The 17062-nt window shown below is 38.0% G+C and overlaps 1 protein-coding gene across 1 annotated transcript in view; it reads right to left on the minus strand.

Annotated features, from left to right (window-relative positions):
- LOC144318026 (uricase) overlaps positions 1-11705 on the minus strand; it is a 77287-nt gene extending 65582 nt beyond the window's left edge. Inside the window, exon 1 of the mRNA XM_077904908.1 lies at positions 11621-11705. Within this exon, the coding sequence (XP_077761034.1) occupies positions 11621-11671 (51 nt within the window). The 5' untranslated portion in view covers positions 11672-11705. The remainder of the gene's footprint in view (positions 1-11620) is intronic.
- Between the last annotated feature and the right edge of the window lie 5357 nt (positions 11706-17062).

The following is a 17062-nucleotide window of genomic DNA, read 5'->3' on the forward strand; positions in this document are numbered from 1 at the left end:
CAGTCTCAACTTCATCAGAACAGAGACTGGGCCTCCAAGAGGCAGGAAGAAGTACAAAATGAAGCTCTTGGGCAAGCCCTTCTGGCAAATCAGAGGTCTTTGTGGGAGACTGTTCCTGTGGTGTTTCTGGGCTGCTCTGGGCATGTGAAGGGTGAGAAAGAGAAGTTGGCAGAGACTGGGAACAGACTGCCCTTCCGTCTAGCACAGCTCTCCTTTTACTTGTTTTATAAGCTAGATTTCCAAATAAGGTTTCTTTTAAGCAAAGATCATGCTAATTAAACAAACAAACATAGAAACGCTGTAAGGTTCTTTCTAGGTTTAAAAATATGCCATGATCATAAATCTATAGAGTAGCTATCCCCAAAGTGGAATGCTGTGATTTGCTGTGGTTTGAGGAGACCCACAAGGGTTGGTCTGTTAAAAAATCTATCCCATGAGATTCTAGATAGAGGACTGAAGGAGGACCGGCAGCTAGGGAGATGTTCAGATTGCTCTGGGGAGGGAGGGGACCTATCAGGTGATGCTGAGGGGAAGCACAGACTGCCTAGGACACAGGGTCTCAAAGAGGCTGAAAAGGAGAATCGTCTAGAACAAGGCTATGAGCACCTAGGAAAATTCCAGGCTTTAGCTAAGACTGGCTCTAAACACAGGTTAGGCACAAAGCTTGAATTTTTTTCTGGTATCTAGGGAAACATAATTAAGGGGACACAGGTGGTAATCCCTCCTAGAATTGACAGAAATTCTTCAAAGCTTTGAATACTGGGCTTGTGTCAAACAAACAAGGTTGGCTAATCAGAGGAAATCAGTGACTATGATTAGATGAGATGAAATAAATGTTTAAGAACTTTGGGCATGGATGGGAAGTGGAAGGATAAGAGACATTAGATCCTTGTCTATTCTAAGGCTGAGGAAGAGAGAGGACAGTGATTCTCAAATCTAGGGTCAATATAGAAAAAGTAAATTCTATCTTTGTAGTATTTTATGTAACCAGGATTCATTTTTACCTTATGAATAGTAAAGTCTAAGGACAGAGGTAAAGCTATTGCTAGTAGAAAAATATAGATTGAAGGTAATTCAGACACTTATTAGGTAGTTTCTTTTGATTTCTGAATATCTGTATTCTCTCAACAGCAGCTTGCACATAATAAGTGTTGAATAAATACATGTTGAATGAACAAATAATGAAAAATATTCATGAATTTTAAGCTATGGGACAATTGAAGACTTTTTTTAAAAAGTTTTTATTTATTTACTTATGAGAAACACAGAGAGAGAGACAGAGACGTAGGCAGAGGGAGAAGCAAGTTCCCTGTGGGGAGCCCAATGTGGGACTTGATCCCAGGACCCCAGCCAGGATCACAACCAGAGCCAAAAGCAACCACTGAGTCACCCAGGTGCCCCATTGAAGACTTTTCTTACTTGAGGCCATCGATAAAGTCTTCTAGGGGGCAGGAGGTAAGTTCTTGGGCATTCCCACATTGGTGTTAGCTGAATATCATCACTATTATCACACACTTTAATATCCAGAATCAATGAATCCTCTGTGGAAGGGTTGTGTAGGGATCTCTAAATCTAAAAATGTGCTAAGCCCCTTGCTAGCAGAGTATACAGAAACCAGTTTGCTTCCAGGGACAAACTTTTGGGGCAATAATGTTAACATTTTCCAATAATTAATTACAAAAATAAACTGAATTTAGTAGAGTGGAAATGCAGTGCCTTTAAAGTAATTCTAGGAAAACATAAACAATTGCAATGTAAATAAAGACTTTGCTGGAAAGTAGAGCTGGTGTGAAGGCTGAGTTTCTATTTATAGAAGAAAAGAAAGCAAGTTTCTGTTCCATTTCTTGTCAAACAATCTCCCTAGTTGGAATTTTTAGACTAGATTAACACAGTCAAGAAGGGCCTACTCTTTCAGAAGATGAACTACTCCTAAATGTCCTAAATTTCTTTCTGCTTAAGTTACAATTTTGTGAAATGGGATATGTTTCTACAAACACAGAATGTTAATTAGAATGATATTTACATGTCTATTCCCAAATCTCATCATTCATTTGTTTAAATAACAATCTCCTCGATGATTTCTGCTGAGGCAACTGTTGAATATTTTTAAAAAATTATTCCCTGCTTAGTGTTTGACTTTTCTATTATACGGTAACTTGTTAGTCTTGACAAACCTTGATCATGACAAGCACCCTCTACATTACTAACAAATTCTTGGGTTCTGAGGGTGTGCATATTCCAGAGAAGATGGAATGATTATAAAACCAAAATCTAGCCTTCTAGCCATCCACTCTATTCTTACCCCAATCTGCTTTCATTCAATCCTATTAAAAAAGAAGTTAAAATATCTCACCCCTCTGCTCAAAACCTTCTGGCAGCCTAAACCCCAAATCTTTACATAGTCTGTAAGATCCTGGCTGGCCTCATCTTCTATGACCTTGCATCTTGATCACTCTGCTCCAGCCATGCTAGCCTTAAATAAGACAGGCACAGAAAAACTCTGCTCAGGACCTTTGCACTTGCTGTTACCTGTGCATGGAACATTCTTCTCCCAAATATCCTTGTGATTTGCTTTGCTTTTCCACAACTTCACTCAAATGTCACCTCCTTAGTGTCTAACATCTTCCCTATTTAACACTGTATTATTAGTCTCACTCTGGACATTCCCGACCCCTTTCTGGTTTTACTTTTTCTCCTTAGCACTAATCACCACCTAAAAAAATATATTTTTTACCTTAGTATTTTTCTTATTTGTCCCCTCACTAGAAGATGAGCTCTATGAGAGTAAGAATAGTCCTTCGTTTTGTTCCCTGCAGTATCCCTAGCATCTGAAAGAGTGCCCAGTATCCAACAAATACGTATAGATATTTGTTGAATGAATTGCATGAAGTCAAATAGCACCAATCTCCCCAACCAAGAATGAATAGAAAATAGGTGAGAAAATATGTTACTTAAATCCATTGGGCTTTACTACTTTGGATCAATTGCTTTTGATGTGGTTAGAATACCTGTATAATTTGAAGCTTCTGAGTAGCAAATATTTTTCATTTATTCAAAGGTTTCCATCTTCCCACAAAAACTTCCAAAGATGATGTAATGAAAAAATATTGCTTTGTATTTCATCCACTTTCTCTAATCTTTCTTTCACTTTGAAGGCGTAATGAGAGGATTTAGAGGTAAAAGCAAAAAATACAGATAATGTCAAATTGGGCAAACAGTCCCTGAAAAAGAAAGGCAATTGGTCTTATCAATGGAAATTATCAAACACGGGTGCAAGAAGGTTTTCTTCAATGAGGCACCCTACCTGGTTTGGGTTTTCTAAGCCACTTGATGCAAAAGAAAATATTTTCCCAAAAAATTATATCCACTAATGGACTGGAAAGTGATTCTCTTACACAAGGAGGCAGTGTTGCTCAGAAAAACTAAAGATTCTACTTCCTTAGCTAAGTCATGGGTATGAATCATCATCATACACTCAAAACCACTACAGAAAAAAAAAAAAAAAAACCCAGCATAATTCTTCATATGACTACTGTTCAACTTCTCCAAAACTCGCTACCTTCTGAACGAAAGTTGTTGCAAGAAACCCAACACAAATGTATTTATAAAACCCCACTGGCAGGTGCTCCGTTTGAATGTTCACTCAGTACAACCTTGTTCCAGGTCAGGATTTTGCCTTCCACAGGATCTCCTATAAGATTTTCTCTCAAGACTGCTTTTAAAAGATAACTTTAAATGAAAAAAGGCAGACATGTATAGTCTACATATTTTCAAGTGCTAAACTTGTTTCAGCAGGAAGTAGAGTCTGATTTCATTTAAATTAAGTGTGCAGTTATCCAGAGCTTTGTTGGCAATGCTAGTGTGAACATTGAGGATTTCCCTTCTCATGCTCTAGCAGTATTTTATTAATTCACTCTTAGAGATAAAGATATTGACAAGGTATGCCGTGGAGATTAGAGCCACTGCTGAACAAAATCACAAATCAACCAGCGTAATGGGTTTTGCTTTCGAAATCAACTCTCAATTATTCCCTCCGTGGATTACTATTTGGCGCATTTTCTACATGGAATGTTAATACTAGTCTAGCTTTCTGCTGCTATGGGCATTCTCCCAAATCCACTCAGCCTACTCCCAGCTGATGGGTGCTTCTCAAATTAAAGTCATTATAAATACCATCCGCCTAAAGTCAATCATAATTAGAAAGGAAAATCCACTACAGGATAATAATGCGACACATCCCAAGACCAAACAAGCTACTCAAATTTTTAAATAATTAACACCACAATCAATCCCGCTTCCTGTACTGGTTGCTAATAGAATTTTACCTCTTTTTTGAAGGCATGATATTTTTTTAGGTGTACTCTTTTTTTTTTTTTTTGTAGTTTCATGTTTTTATTTAAATTCCAGTTAGTTAACATAGTGTGTAACATTAGTTTCAGGAGTGGAATTTAGTGATTCATCACTTATGTATAATACCCCATGCTCATCACAACAAGTGTCCTTAAAGTCCATCACCCATTTGGCCTATCCACCCCCTCCACGGCCCTTCTAGCAACCCTCAGTTTGTTCTCTAAAGCTAAGAGTCTATTTTATGGTTTGCCTCTCTCTTTTTTTCCTCTATGTTCATCTGTTTTGTTTCCTAAATTCCATATATGAGTAAAATCATATGATGTTTCCCTTTCTCTGACTTATTTCCCCTAGCATAATACATTCTAGTTCCAACCATCCAACCATGTCACTGCAAATGGCAAGATTTCATTTATACCACGAATTCTATATCCATTCATCACTCAATGGACATTTGGGCTCTTTCCATAATTTGGCTAATGTTAATAAATGCTGCCATAGATATTGGGTGCATGTATCCCTTTCAACTAGTATTTTTGTATCCTTTGGGGAAATTCCTAGTGGTATGATTGCTGGATCATAGAGTAGTTCTATTTTTAACTTTTCGAGGAATCTCCATATTGGTTTCCAGAGTGGCTACACCAGTTTGCATTCCCACCAACAGTGTAAGAGGGTTTCCTTTCTCTGCATCCTGGCCAACATCTGTTGTTTCTTGTGTTGTTAATTTTAGCTATTCTGACAGGTGTGAGATGACATCTCCTTATACTTTTGATTTGTATTTCCCCAATGATCAGTGATATTGAGTATATTTTCATGTGTCCGTCAGCCATCTGTATGTCTTCTTTGGAAAAAGTATCTATTCATGTTTTCTGCCCATTTTTAAACTGGATTATTTGGGGGTTTTTGTGTGTTGAGTTTGATAAGTTCTCTAAAGATTGTGGATACTAACCATTTATCAGACACGACATTCGTAAATATCTTCTCCCATTTTAAATGTTGCCTTTTAGTTTTGTTGATTATTTCCTTCACCATGCAGAAGTTTGTTATCTTGATGAAGTCCTAATAGTTCATTTTTGCTTTTGTTTCCCTTGTTAGGCATACACCTAAAGGCTTAATTCAGGACCCTGGGTGACCCAATGACTTGCATTTTGACAAGTTGGTTTGGAGAAACGGTGTGTTTAGAGCTCTCCTTGTATTCTTAGGAATAAATCTAAAGAGCACGCTTCCAATCATTGCTTATCTCCTCTTCAGTTCACTCTTCTATTCCAAATCAAGGTTGACACATGTTTTAATTTGATTTAAAAAAAACAAACAGATTACAGGAAACTTTTCCAATCTCAAGATAACCTAGGCATGCCTTAGTATTAAAAAGCAAGATTTTTCAAGAATTGAACAGTCAAAATAGTACAAAATCCATTGGGGCCAGATATAATGTTTTTTCTATTACATATGAATAAGATAGCTTAAATATGTGCTCTGGAGTAAGAGTAAAGACAAGGAACCTAGGTGTTTACAAGGAGACCCAATATTTATTTATTCATGAGACACACACACACACACACACACAGGCAGAGACACAGGCAGAGGGAGAAGCAGGCTCCATGCAGGGAGCCCGACACAGGACTCGATTCTGGGTCTCCAGGATCCCACCCTAGGCTGAAGGCGGTGCTAAACCGCTGAGCCACCAGGGCTGCCCAGGAGATCCAATATTTAGCTTCAACATGTAAATAACTATAAGGGCACCTGGTTGGCTCAGTCAGTTGGGGGTCTGCCTTTGGCTCAGGTTGTGATCCCAAGGCCCTGGGACAGAGCCCCACATCTGGCTCCTTGCTCCATGGGGAGCCTGCTACTCCATCTCCCTCTTCTATTTCCCCTGCTTGTGCTATCTCTCTCTCTCTCTCTCTCTCTCTCTCTTTCTCTGTCAAATAAAAAAAAAAATCTTAAAAAAAAAATTAAGGATTGAGCCAAAGAACACAGGAACATCTCAGTGACTGTTATGTGAATCCAATCTGGGCACTCCAGGTTTTGTTAAAGAATCTTATCATGCCCTTTGTGCCACAGACCACCAATAAATGTGTATCTGAAAAAAAAAGTGGGTAGCTGACTATAATTGCAACATCATTTGCACTCCAGTTTCCTTCCAAAAATAATTTTACACATGATGCTGCCAAACATTCGCAGCTCACTGACCGGAAATAATATTTAATAAGAATTGTCTCCCAAATATGCTATACATTTATTTCTCTAGATCAGTGATTTTTCACTTTTTAAAGGCAAAGATTGCTTTCTTCAAAGTAAATCATATATAGAACCCCAATTTTTAAATAAATAAAATAAGGCTACCCTGGTTGAAATGTAGGTGAAGGCTCAGAGCCCCTTTCCCACACATCACTGACAGAACCCAGTAAAACCTCTGTGCCACCTAGAGCTCTGAGTGGTTCGAATCCATTGCTCAGGATATTCTCAACCTTATTGTTGTATTAAACCAAACCATCAGAGAGAGACACACATCCGAAAAATGTGGCCTTTATGGAGTTAATTTTCTGAAAGTACTGCATCACATTTACTCAAATTGTATTGAGTTACCTTATTTTTAAATTAATCTGGTTGTACTGAAATAATAACCCCCACAACAATAGTCATGTTTAGTGTAATGATCAAGGGTATATTTTTCAGAGCTAGACTGCCCAGGTTTCAAATCACAGACCTATCATTCATGAATTCGATGATCTCAGGTAAATTACTTGACCTCCTTGTGCCTTTGCTTCCTCATCTGTGAAAAGGAATTGAAGACAATAACAGTACCTACTTCAGAGAAAGCTGTGAGGACTAAATAAAACAATTAAAAAGACACTTTTTATGAAGAGCCTTGGAAAATTCTTTTCTTTAGCCATCAGCATTAAGAAAATGTATCTTTCACCCTAAACTATTTTTATTGTGAAAGCATTGTGATTTTTATAAATGACTGAATTCTTTGTTGTGGCAAAATATAAGGATGTATCTCCACTTCTCCACTCAGGGCCCATAAGAGGTACAACTAGCCATTCTCACACCAAAATCATACAAAGCCTCAGAATATTTTGTGAGTAATCCAGGTAACTACTAAGTCAAAGCTGGCATGTAAGTGAAACATGCTACTCTCCCCACGCTACGAGTACTCTTTCCATTAAGCACCCTGTATTCCAGGTCAAAGGAAAAGCAACACCAAAGAATCGAATATGGATTTTGCTTATGAAATAAATAAGTCAGCATAGGTTTTTATTTATCAAAAATTAATATTAACATGCTATGTATGAGCTACTTTGAAATATGAACTATTAATATTAAATAATATAACCCTCATAATATCTACCATTGGAGGTAGATATGATTATCCCTATTTTACATATAAGAGAAGTGAGGCAGGGAGAAGTCGAGAAACTTCTCAAGATCACACAGCTAGTATATGATAACCCAGGCAGTCCTACTGCAAAGGATAGCGTTTAATCACCTTGTGATAAGGCCTGTCTTTGGGAGTGAGGAAGAGAGAATCAGTCAGACTTTAAGAGGATTAACCTGAGGGCAGAAAGTAGAATGAACTAGGAGAGCTGAGCAGTGACAATTATTATTATGTACTGAACACTGATTATGTGCTAGGCATTCTATGAGTATTGTATATACATTCTGTCAGCTAATTCTCACAACAAGCCTCTGAGGCCAATACATTTGTGCTCCGCATTTTACAGGGAAGGTAACTAAGGGTCAAGGAGGTTAAGCAATGACACACAGGCAGGAAGTGGCAGAGCTAGGACTCAAACCCAGTTCTACTTATTCGAAACCTATGTTCTTAACTGCTCACTAAATACGACTTTATGGGGTGCCTGTGTGGCACAGTAGGTTGAGCCTCAGACTCTTGGTTTCAGCTCAGATCTCATGATATGAGATCAAGCCTCACATTGGGTTCCATGCTCAGCACCGATTCTGCTTGAGATTTTCTCTCTCTCTCTCTGCCCTTCCTGTTTGTATGTGTGCTCTTTCTCTCTCTTTTTAAAATAAATAAATCTTTTAAAAGTATGACTTTATGTGACATATGTGAAAACTAATAGGAATGAAGAAGGAAAACTGATAGAAGACATACTGCCAAGAAGGAATTCATAGGGTTTAGTGACTGTTGCAACATTATCAAAGAAAGGGGAGGGGTTAGAGATGACTAAGGTTTGAAGTGTGAGTAACTTGGAAAAAAAATGACACTGATCAAAGAGGTAGAGAAGTCAAGGAGAACCCCACCATGTGTGGGACAGGGTTGTCATTTTCACACTAGCTCACACTACTCATCCATCAGATTTCCTAAAACTCATGCAGAGGCTGGACTGGAACTCCTGATTCTTGCTTTTCCAGACAGGTTCTTCTTATCTTTTTTACTATCTGAATAAAGAAAATGATTTTAAAAGTCAAGTAAGAAGGAAAAAATTTTTAAGGTGTTAACTTCTTAGAGAAGAAGGTGGTCTATTCCTTCAGGAGTTAGTGGTCTGTCTTTAACCTTTAAGCAACCAACAAAACCTCTGCACAACAGTCACCAATATTTTTTTAAAGATTTATTTATTTGTGAGAGAGAGAGGGAGAGAGAGCGAGCTTGTCAATGGGAGGAGGGGCTGAGGGAGAAGGCGAGATAGTCCCAAGCAGACTCTGAGCACGGACCCTGGCACCAGGTGTGATCTCACAACCCGAGATCATTACCTGAGCTGAAACCAAGAGTCAGACACTTAACCAAGTGAGCTACCCAGGTGTCCCAATAGTCACCAATATTTTGGCAATGAGACCTATAAGGAACATCCTAATAGACAATGCTATCTTAGCAGAAATAGGAGTTCCATCTTTTTTGTGAAAACTTCTGTTTCTTCTATACACATTATCACCACCACCACAAAAAGGTAATGAGAAGAAATTTTCTGAGAAAAAAATTTTTGGTTGATAAAAATATCAGGTTTCGGCTATTAATTAGTTGTATGACCAATGTAGGCAAGTAACATGACTTTTCGGTTCTCATTTAGCTCCTTCCTCTGTGAACTGAGGAAGTTGTTTAGATTCAGTTTAGCTCAGACTAACTAACATTAACAGAACTGCTGGTAGGGTTCTTTCCCACACTTTATATTCCATTTTTCAAGAAGGTAGAAAGAAGGGACTAAAGGTCTGGAGCCCAAACAGAACATTAGAGCTGAATGTGCTGCTACAGTTCATTTCATGCAATTCCCTTAGTTTAGAAACCAAGAAAATGAAGTACAGAGTCTGGATACAGCTGATTAGCGATGAAGTCCCATCCAGACCAAGATTCTGATTCCCAGTCTTAGGCTTTTCCCACTACACCACAGTGTCTTTTCTAACCAACTGGCTGATTTAGACTTATTTGCCTTGGATGAACTCAGAGTGAGTAGCAAGGAAAAAAAAAAAAAAAAAGCCAAAATACAGAGCCTCGCGACCAGAGAGGGATTTATGTGTTGGACTTAAGGTTCTTATAAAATGAAATCCCATAACATTTCAACTGCAACATAAAAGTATTAGACTGTGTTGTGTGCTTTTTTATAGAGCAGTATAATGGCTCAAGCCTCAGAAAGAACTTCTGGTCTTGCCACTGCAAACACAGTGTAACCTGGAAAAGTCACTCTGAAGTCTCAACTCCCGAGACTACAAAAAGGAGGTAATAGTATCCTCCTACCTAGGGAATGCCCTTGACCAAGTCTACATTTTCTCCCTACATTGACTTTGCTGCTGGAGGAGCAAAGAGGAAAAAGAATGTCCTGAATAAGGTAGACGGTAAGAAAGTGAGTGACAGAGAGGGTGCCAGCCAAGTCCTCCAACCCACATCCCAGAACCCCATCTTCAATTCTCCCTTTCTTTGCCACTGGCCTAAAAGGATAAAGAAATAGGGGAATAGCAAATACAAAATTTAAACACAGAAACTGAAGTGAGAGTCAGCTTGTCACTGCCTGGGGAGCTATGGGCAGAAAGTACTCACTGCCCATCCCAAGGGCTGGCTCTGCTCACACCTCTGTGCTGAATTGCCAGGTTTAATACAACCATCTGGGGATTATCTTGGAGTTCCTGAGAGATAAGCACTAAATGAATACAGAACCAAACTAACAAATAAAACAAAATCATTGTTTTTATAGACCAGTCTTTTTACCTTCCTAACAAGACTGAAAATGAAAAGATGAAATTCACCACATGCCTCCTTTGAGGCAAAACCAATCTGGAACATAAAATAGCTGGCCTCTCTGAACATCAAGGAGCATGCCTTCTCTGACTCTTGGATGCTTCAAGTTATCTTTGGGGTCCTTTTCTGAATGATGAGCCTTCTGCTATTCACAATTCTAGGCCAAACATGTTTAGTACAAGTCTTACTTCAAAATGAATTTCTTTAAAAAAAAAAAACCACACACACGCTAATATTCATTCACCAACAAATATTTATTAAGTGCCTCCTACATGCCAGGCACTGTTCTCCGAGTACTAGGGAGTGCAGTGAAGGAAACAGACAAAAGTCCTATGCTCATGGAGCTTACATTCTGGTTGAAATCTCTCCCTCTTAATCTGCAAAGTGCCTGATTTCATAGATATTTGTTGAATGAATAAGTGATTAAGAATATTTGGGATAACCTGTGGGAATCAAATGGATTATAGTATAAAAATGAGCAGAGCAGTGAGCCACATAAAGCCCAAAATGTATATATCATTTTAATCAATCCTTAAATCTCATCTCCATTCCCCTCAACTTTCCTTTTTCTTATTGACTAGACTGTTACAAAATAAAATGGAGGTAATTTTTAGGAACTGTTTTTCCCAAGGCCCTGAGTTAAAATATCAACAAAGGAGAAATAAGCTCTTACAAAGAGAAAAGAAGGGAGAGCCTACTAATACCAGCCTCATTCTGTGAAGTCCTACATTTGGAGGCCTTATGCCTCTATGTTGAACCTCTTTTTTTTTTATTGAAGAATAGTTGATATATCATATTATATTAGTTTCAAGTATGCAACATAGTGATTTGATATTCATATACATAGTGAAATGACCACAATAAGTCTATATATCAAAGTTGTTGCATACCATTGACTTTATTCTCTATGCTGTACATTACATCCTAATGTCTTAATTATTTTATAACTAGAAGATTGTACCTTTAATCCCCTTCACCTATTTTGTCTATTCCTCTATCCCCAAGCATCAAATTTTTAGAAATTCAATGAAGTAGCATCTCAAACCAACACTAAAATAAGTAATAATCCGGCTGAAGACTTACTTCAAGGAGATTCACAGATGACCCTCTACAAACTGGTCTTTGGGGTTCCATGTTGGTTTAGGTTCATCTGAACCCAGCAGAGTACTGCTGACCTCCAGTCAGGGGCAACTTCATTTTCATAGTGCCCTGGGTGGTGCAGCCTATGGAGGGATGAGTCAGACAAACCCAGGTGTTTCATAATGCAGTCAGGCACAAAGCATGTCCTTTGCCTCTGGGGAGTAAAGTTATAAGGATAAAAGATTATGAGGGAAATCACCTCCAGCATCAAGGAATGACAACCAATTTGGAAACGTAGACATCAAAGCTGAGGTGATTATTAAAACAAATCTCAAAAAAAAAAAAAAAAAAAAAGAAATGCCTTTATTGGATGAAGCCTCCTCTCACCCTTTCCTTCCAAAGTGACTAGATGATGGATGGTGGTGGAGATGCAGATGCAAAATGAAGAGAGGAGGCATAAGTGATACTTTATTTATTTTTGTTGATTAATTCTAATATTTTGCTTTTGAATACTTACAAAATATTTTAAGAGTATTGGTTCTTCCTTCTCTTTCAAATTTTTATCCTTCTCTCTAGCTTCCTCCCCTTTTGGTGTCTTTCTCCTCCCCTTTGCCTCTTTCCCTCCCACCTCTATGTTTGGCAAGGCTTCAAGTTTCTGTGTCAAAGAAAAGAATGACATGAAAAGAAAGAATGAGAGTAAGAATGAGATCAAGATTAGAGGAGGAACTGTTTTTCTCCCTTGTGTACTGGTTCTATGAAAAGATTTGTATAAGCTGCTGAGAATTATTGCAGAATGTGGCAAAGATGGACACTTAGGAAAGAAAGTCTACCATTGTAAATTCCAGTCCTGGCACATGATAAAAGACAGTCATTTATTGTACCTCCATATATCCCCCCCATCTGGACTTTATCCACATAAATGCAAATAGGAAGGTTTGAATGATGGATGTCAGAAGGTGTGCATGAAAAAGAAGACTAAGACAACACCTTGCCAGTGACCTGAAAGCCAATGTTTGAGATGGATAGGCCATGCCTCAAACCCTCTGACAGGAAGAGTGGTTTCCAAGCGCTCTTTCAGATGATTTGGAAAATACATAAAGATTGTTCATCTTTGGACACAGGCATAATCATTGCTGGCATTATACTGACTAAAAAGAGCCACTATAGACCCAAGAAAACAACTTCATACACCTAGTAATAAATGTACACTCTCTACTCATGAATAACATATTAAGTAAAGCAAAATATACCAAAAAAAATAAAGAATGATAATAAAGATGTCTTGAAAGGTACCATTATTTTTATTATGAAAATGTTTTGAAGTATGGATTTCTTTTCTTCTCTTCTTTTGTGTTTTTTCATTCTTTTTCTACCTCCAACCCTTTCCCCAGTTCAAGGACATAGAAAATTATGTTTATTGCCTCTGAGTAGCTTTGGAGCAAAGTGGAAACTAGGAGACCTATAAATCTTTCATTACTCTTCCAGGACCTTGGGCGAACATAGTGGTTTTATGAAGGAGATGAAAATCTCTGTGTTAAACATTGAACAAGTGTCTTGGCTAGAAACAAAAGGAAAGAAGACTGTCACAAGTAGAGATGCCCTTGTTCTTCACTGGTGATTGAGAGGAAAAGACAATGAAGGAGGAGGAGGTCTGCAAGTTCTGAGAGCAAAGTAAACCTAGGTCTACTTCTTGCAAGCAAAGTAAAGGGCTACCTTCTGTATCTAGGCTAGTAGGAGTACAACAAACTTAGTACAAAATTTCTAGATATTTTCAGTAGCTAAATGGAAGCAGATCATCCACTTGTGGGGGTATAAACCAGCATTCTTCTCTTGGAAGCAAACTACACCAGGTTTAGGCAAAAAAAGAATGTATTACCATCAAGCAGAAATGGAATTTATTGGAAGGTTATGGGGAAGTTCCAAGAATCAAAAGCAATCTGGGAGCACCTAGTTTCAGCAAGAGGAAGACCGAGGTAAATTTAGAGGCCTGGATAACAGGAAGTATGGGCTTCCTTCAGGGTACTGACATCAAGTGAATCAGCTATAGTCTTTTCCCATCCTTGAGTCACTCGTCATAAAATTTATACTCCTGGATAAAATGAAGGAAGCTTGCTCTGATCCTTCGTTCAACTTTCAGAGAAAGAAGGTATGATAACTTGTTTGATCATTGTAAGAGATTGTAGGCATTGAGGGAAGGGTAACCACCCCCAAAGAAAAGATAAGGTGTTATTACAAAAAATGAAAGAAGGAAAGAATGGAGCCTGGGCAGGCATAAAGAGTATATGCCCACTACAGATGGCCACTTTAGATATACAAAAATCTCATATGCTTGATTACTGCTTAATACATTATTCATGTGTGATAGTCAGTTGGAAGAAGTTGGAGCTCAATTTGACTGAGTGTTAAATATATCGTTTCACTTTCCTGTTTACAACTATTTATCGACTCTCAGTTCTTTCCAGTAAAGTTCCAAATTCCTTCCTGTTCTTCTAGTCCTTTCCACTTCCTCCACCCTCATCTTTCATTCCCTACCTTCCCTGAACCTTATGTCCCCATAGTACTATGGGACTTACACTCCTTGAACACAGTATCCTATTTCATCTCTCTGAGTCTCTACATGTGTCACATCCTCTGCTATGAATGACCTTCGCTATTGCTTGTCTGCTTGGAGAATTCACTCATCATATTCAAACACTTCTTCCTTAGGAATGTCTCTGTGATGCCTTCTTATTCCTGTCATCCTTTTCTCCCACTGCTTCTCCTTCTCATTTTGGCACCCCTACTATACATCTTGCACATGCCTCTATTTTTTAATTTATTCTCCTGTGTTGTAATTATTCACGTATATGTTTATCTCCCCTACAGATCTGTGAGCTTTTGGGGGTTAGGTTCTGAATAGATGGTTGTTGAATGAACTAGTGAATTTTCCAGTCAGACATCAATATTCACCAAGGACTCACTCTGCTTGGAATCATATATAGAAGGTGTTAATAGGGGATGATGCAGCATATCAACTAAAGCAGTAATTGTCTACTATGAGTATGCAGACCATCAGTAGGGAGAGAAAAGTAGTCTAGGTAGGACATACGGTTTTCATTGGAATCTCCAAATATTTATTCTTCCTTAATCCCCATGTCCACTTGCAAACATAGTGCATCACTCTCTGCCTTCTTTATTTGCTAATATTACTTCTGCAAATTTTTATTTATCTTTATTTCAGATCTGGGTCTGTAATGTATAAACTTCAAAATATTATCATCTTTTTAATTATTAGTGAAACACTCAGTTTCATATATTGGATCATTTTATTATATAGCTCTTAAGAATATGGGTACAGGAGCCAGATTGCCTGCATGTGGATCCTGGTTCTGGTCCAATGATTCTGGGCAAGATATTTAACTTCTCTGTGCCTCAAATACCAAATCTATAAAAATGAGGCTCACAGTAGTACCCAACACATGGAATTGTTGAGAGAATCAAATGAGTCATAGATGTAAAGCACTCAGAACATTGCTTGGCATGTGAACAGGGCTAAATAAATGTTAACTACCATTATTATTACAATAAAATGTACTTCCTACCACATTACCACAATTTTTGGTCATTAAAATAATATAGTCAGTGAGAAGTATAATAGTAAAATGCATGTAAACATGACTGTTTTCATTATGGTGGGATTCTTGATGAATTAATCATCAGGAAATAAGGCATAATTCTAAACCACTGTAATTGAGAATGACCCTTAAGGAATTGATAAATAAATGGGGGCAAAGAGAATAAACACAAATCCAAATCCACTCAAGGATCCATGAATATGCTTTCTCACATAAGAGCTTGGTAATTAGAAAATAATCATATATGAGTCCAAAGGGGTTACTTAATTTAAGTGACCAAAAAAGGAAGGGGGGCTGCCTTTTAGTTTAGAGGGAAGGCAGGAAGAAGCCTTGAACTTTCTGAAAAACAATTTTTTGCCCCACTTAATACAGGGAACTAGAACTAATTAATGAATCCAACTGGTTCATGAGTCAGTATTTACATTTTCAGTCAGTCTAATTTCCTAGGATCAGAGCTACAAGGTTTACTAATCAGTCATGTATCAGAGAGTCTCCACTCATTTACTCCAAAACTGACTTTCATTAAAGGGAATTTAAATAATTTGCCTACTCACCCAAGTCTGTAAGTCCAATTGAAACTGATGCTAGATAAAACTGATTTAGGATTTCTAAGCATGTTGGTCACTCAGTAAACGTTATATAATGAGATATGTTATATGTTTGTTTAGGAGTTTCCAAATGGCTACTTTATTTATATGGGAAGATGCTTGAAAATCCAAACTTATTACTGTAGTTTTTATTACAAATTGACTTTTTTTGTGGTCATGAAAATAAGGACTGGGTTTAAGATCCAGGGTCAAAGCTGAGTGATCTTAATGATAATTAAGGCTTAAGGCTCCTAAAGTCACTGAAATATATTTTCCTCCTCCGTAGTTTCTAAGGGTTTAGTTTTGTTGGGATGCATATTAATGAGTGAAATGATATTCCTGGCTATGGAAAAGTAACTGTGCTATTTCAGTATGTTTGGAATAATATGTGAGGATGTCTTGGAGGGTGAGAGACAGGTTACCTCGGAAAATGCCTTAAGTCAAATGGAATTTGGGATCTAAGGGTTTCTACCAATGATGATAAAGCAATAATAATGAATAGTCTTTGTTTTCAGCTACCTAAAATCTCACCCTATGACCTCATGTCTACTACCTCAACAGGTCAGAAACTCTCTCAATTTCCCAAACTGAAACCTACACATCTGTGTAAAATTGCACCAACCCTTTCTCACTTTCCTTTTTCCTATCTTATTTTGGTTCTCTTCCTGTGCTCTGGATCCCACCCCAAGTGCCTTCTCTCAAGTATTCAATTCCTAGTGCCCTCTGTACCGGATCCTTTGCATCAGCTTTCAAACACACTCAGTCGCTTCACCTCTGAAACATTCTCCTTCAACCCTGCCTCCTTCCCCAGCCACCACCCTGTCACTGTCTTCCCCTTCACAAATAAACTGGGAAAGAATTTATCTACTCTGTCTTCCTTTTCTCACTACACACTGCTTTTTAGACCCACTTCAATCTAACTTCCATTTCCACTCCCCTGAAATAACTGTCACTAAGTCACCAATGGTCTCTAGGTTGTTAAACCCAATGGACACTTAGTCTTCACTTTACGTGATCTCTCAGCAGCATCTAACACGTTGATGACTCTCCTCATCTCTTGGGTTCTGTTCTGCCATACATGCTGTTTTTCTTCTACTATTCTTCCTCAGTCTCTTTTGCCAACTTATCCTCCTCTATTCAACTTTTAACTGTTGGAATTATTCAAAGATCAGTTCCAGACCTACTGTTCTTCTCATGTTATATCCTCTCTAGTTGGTTACATGCATATTGATGCCTTCCATTAT

The sequence above is a fragment of the Canis aureus genome, chromosome 8 (assembly GCF_053574225.1).
Source record: "Canis aureus isolate CA01 chromosome 8, VMU_Caureus_v.1.0, whole genome shotgun sequence".
Lineage (NCBI taxonomy): Eukaryota > Metazoa > Chordata > Mammalia > Carnivora > Canidae > Canis > Canis aureus.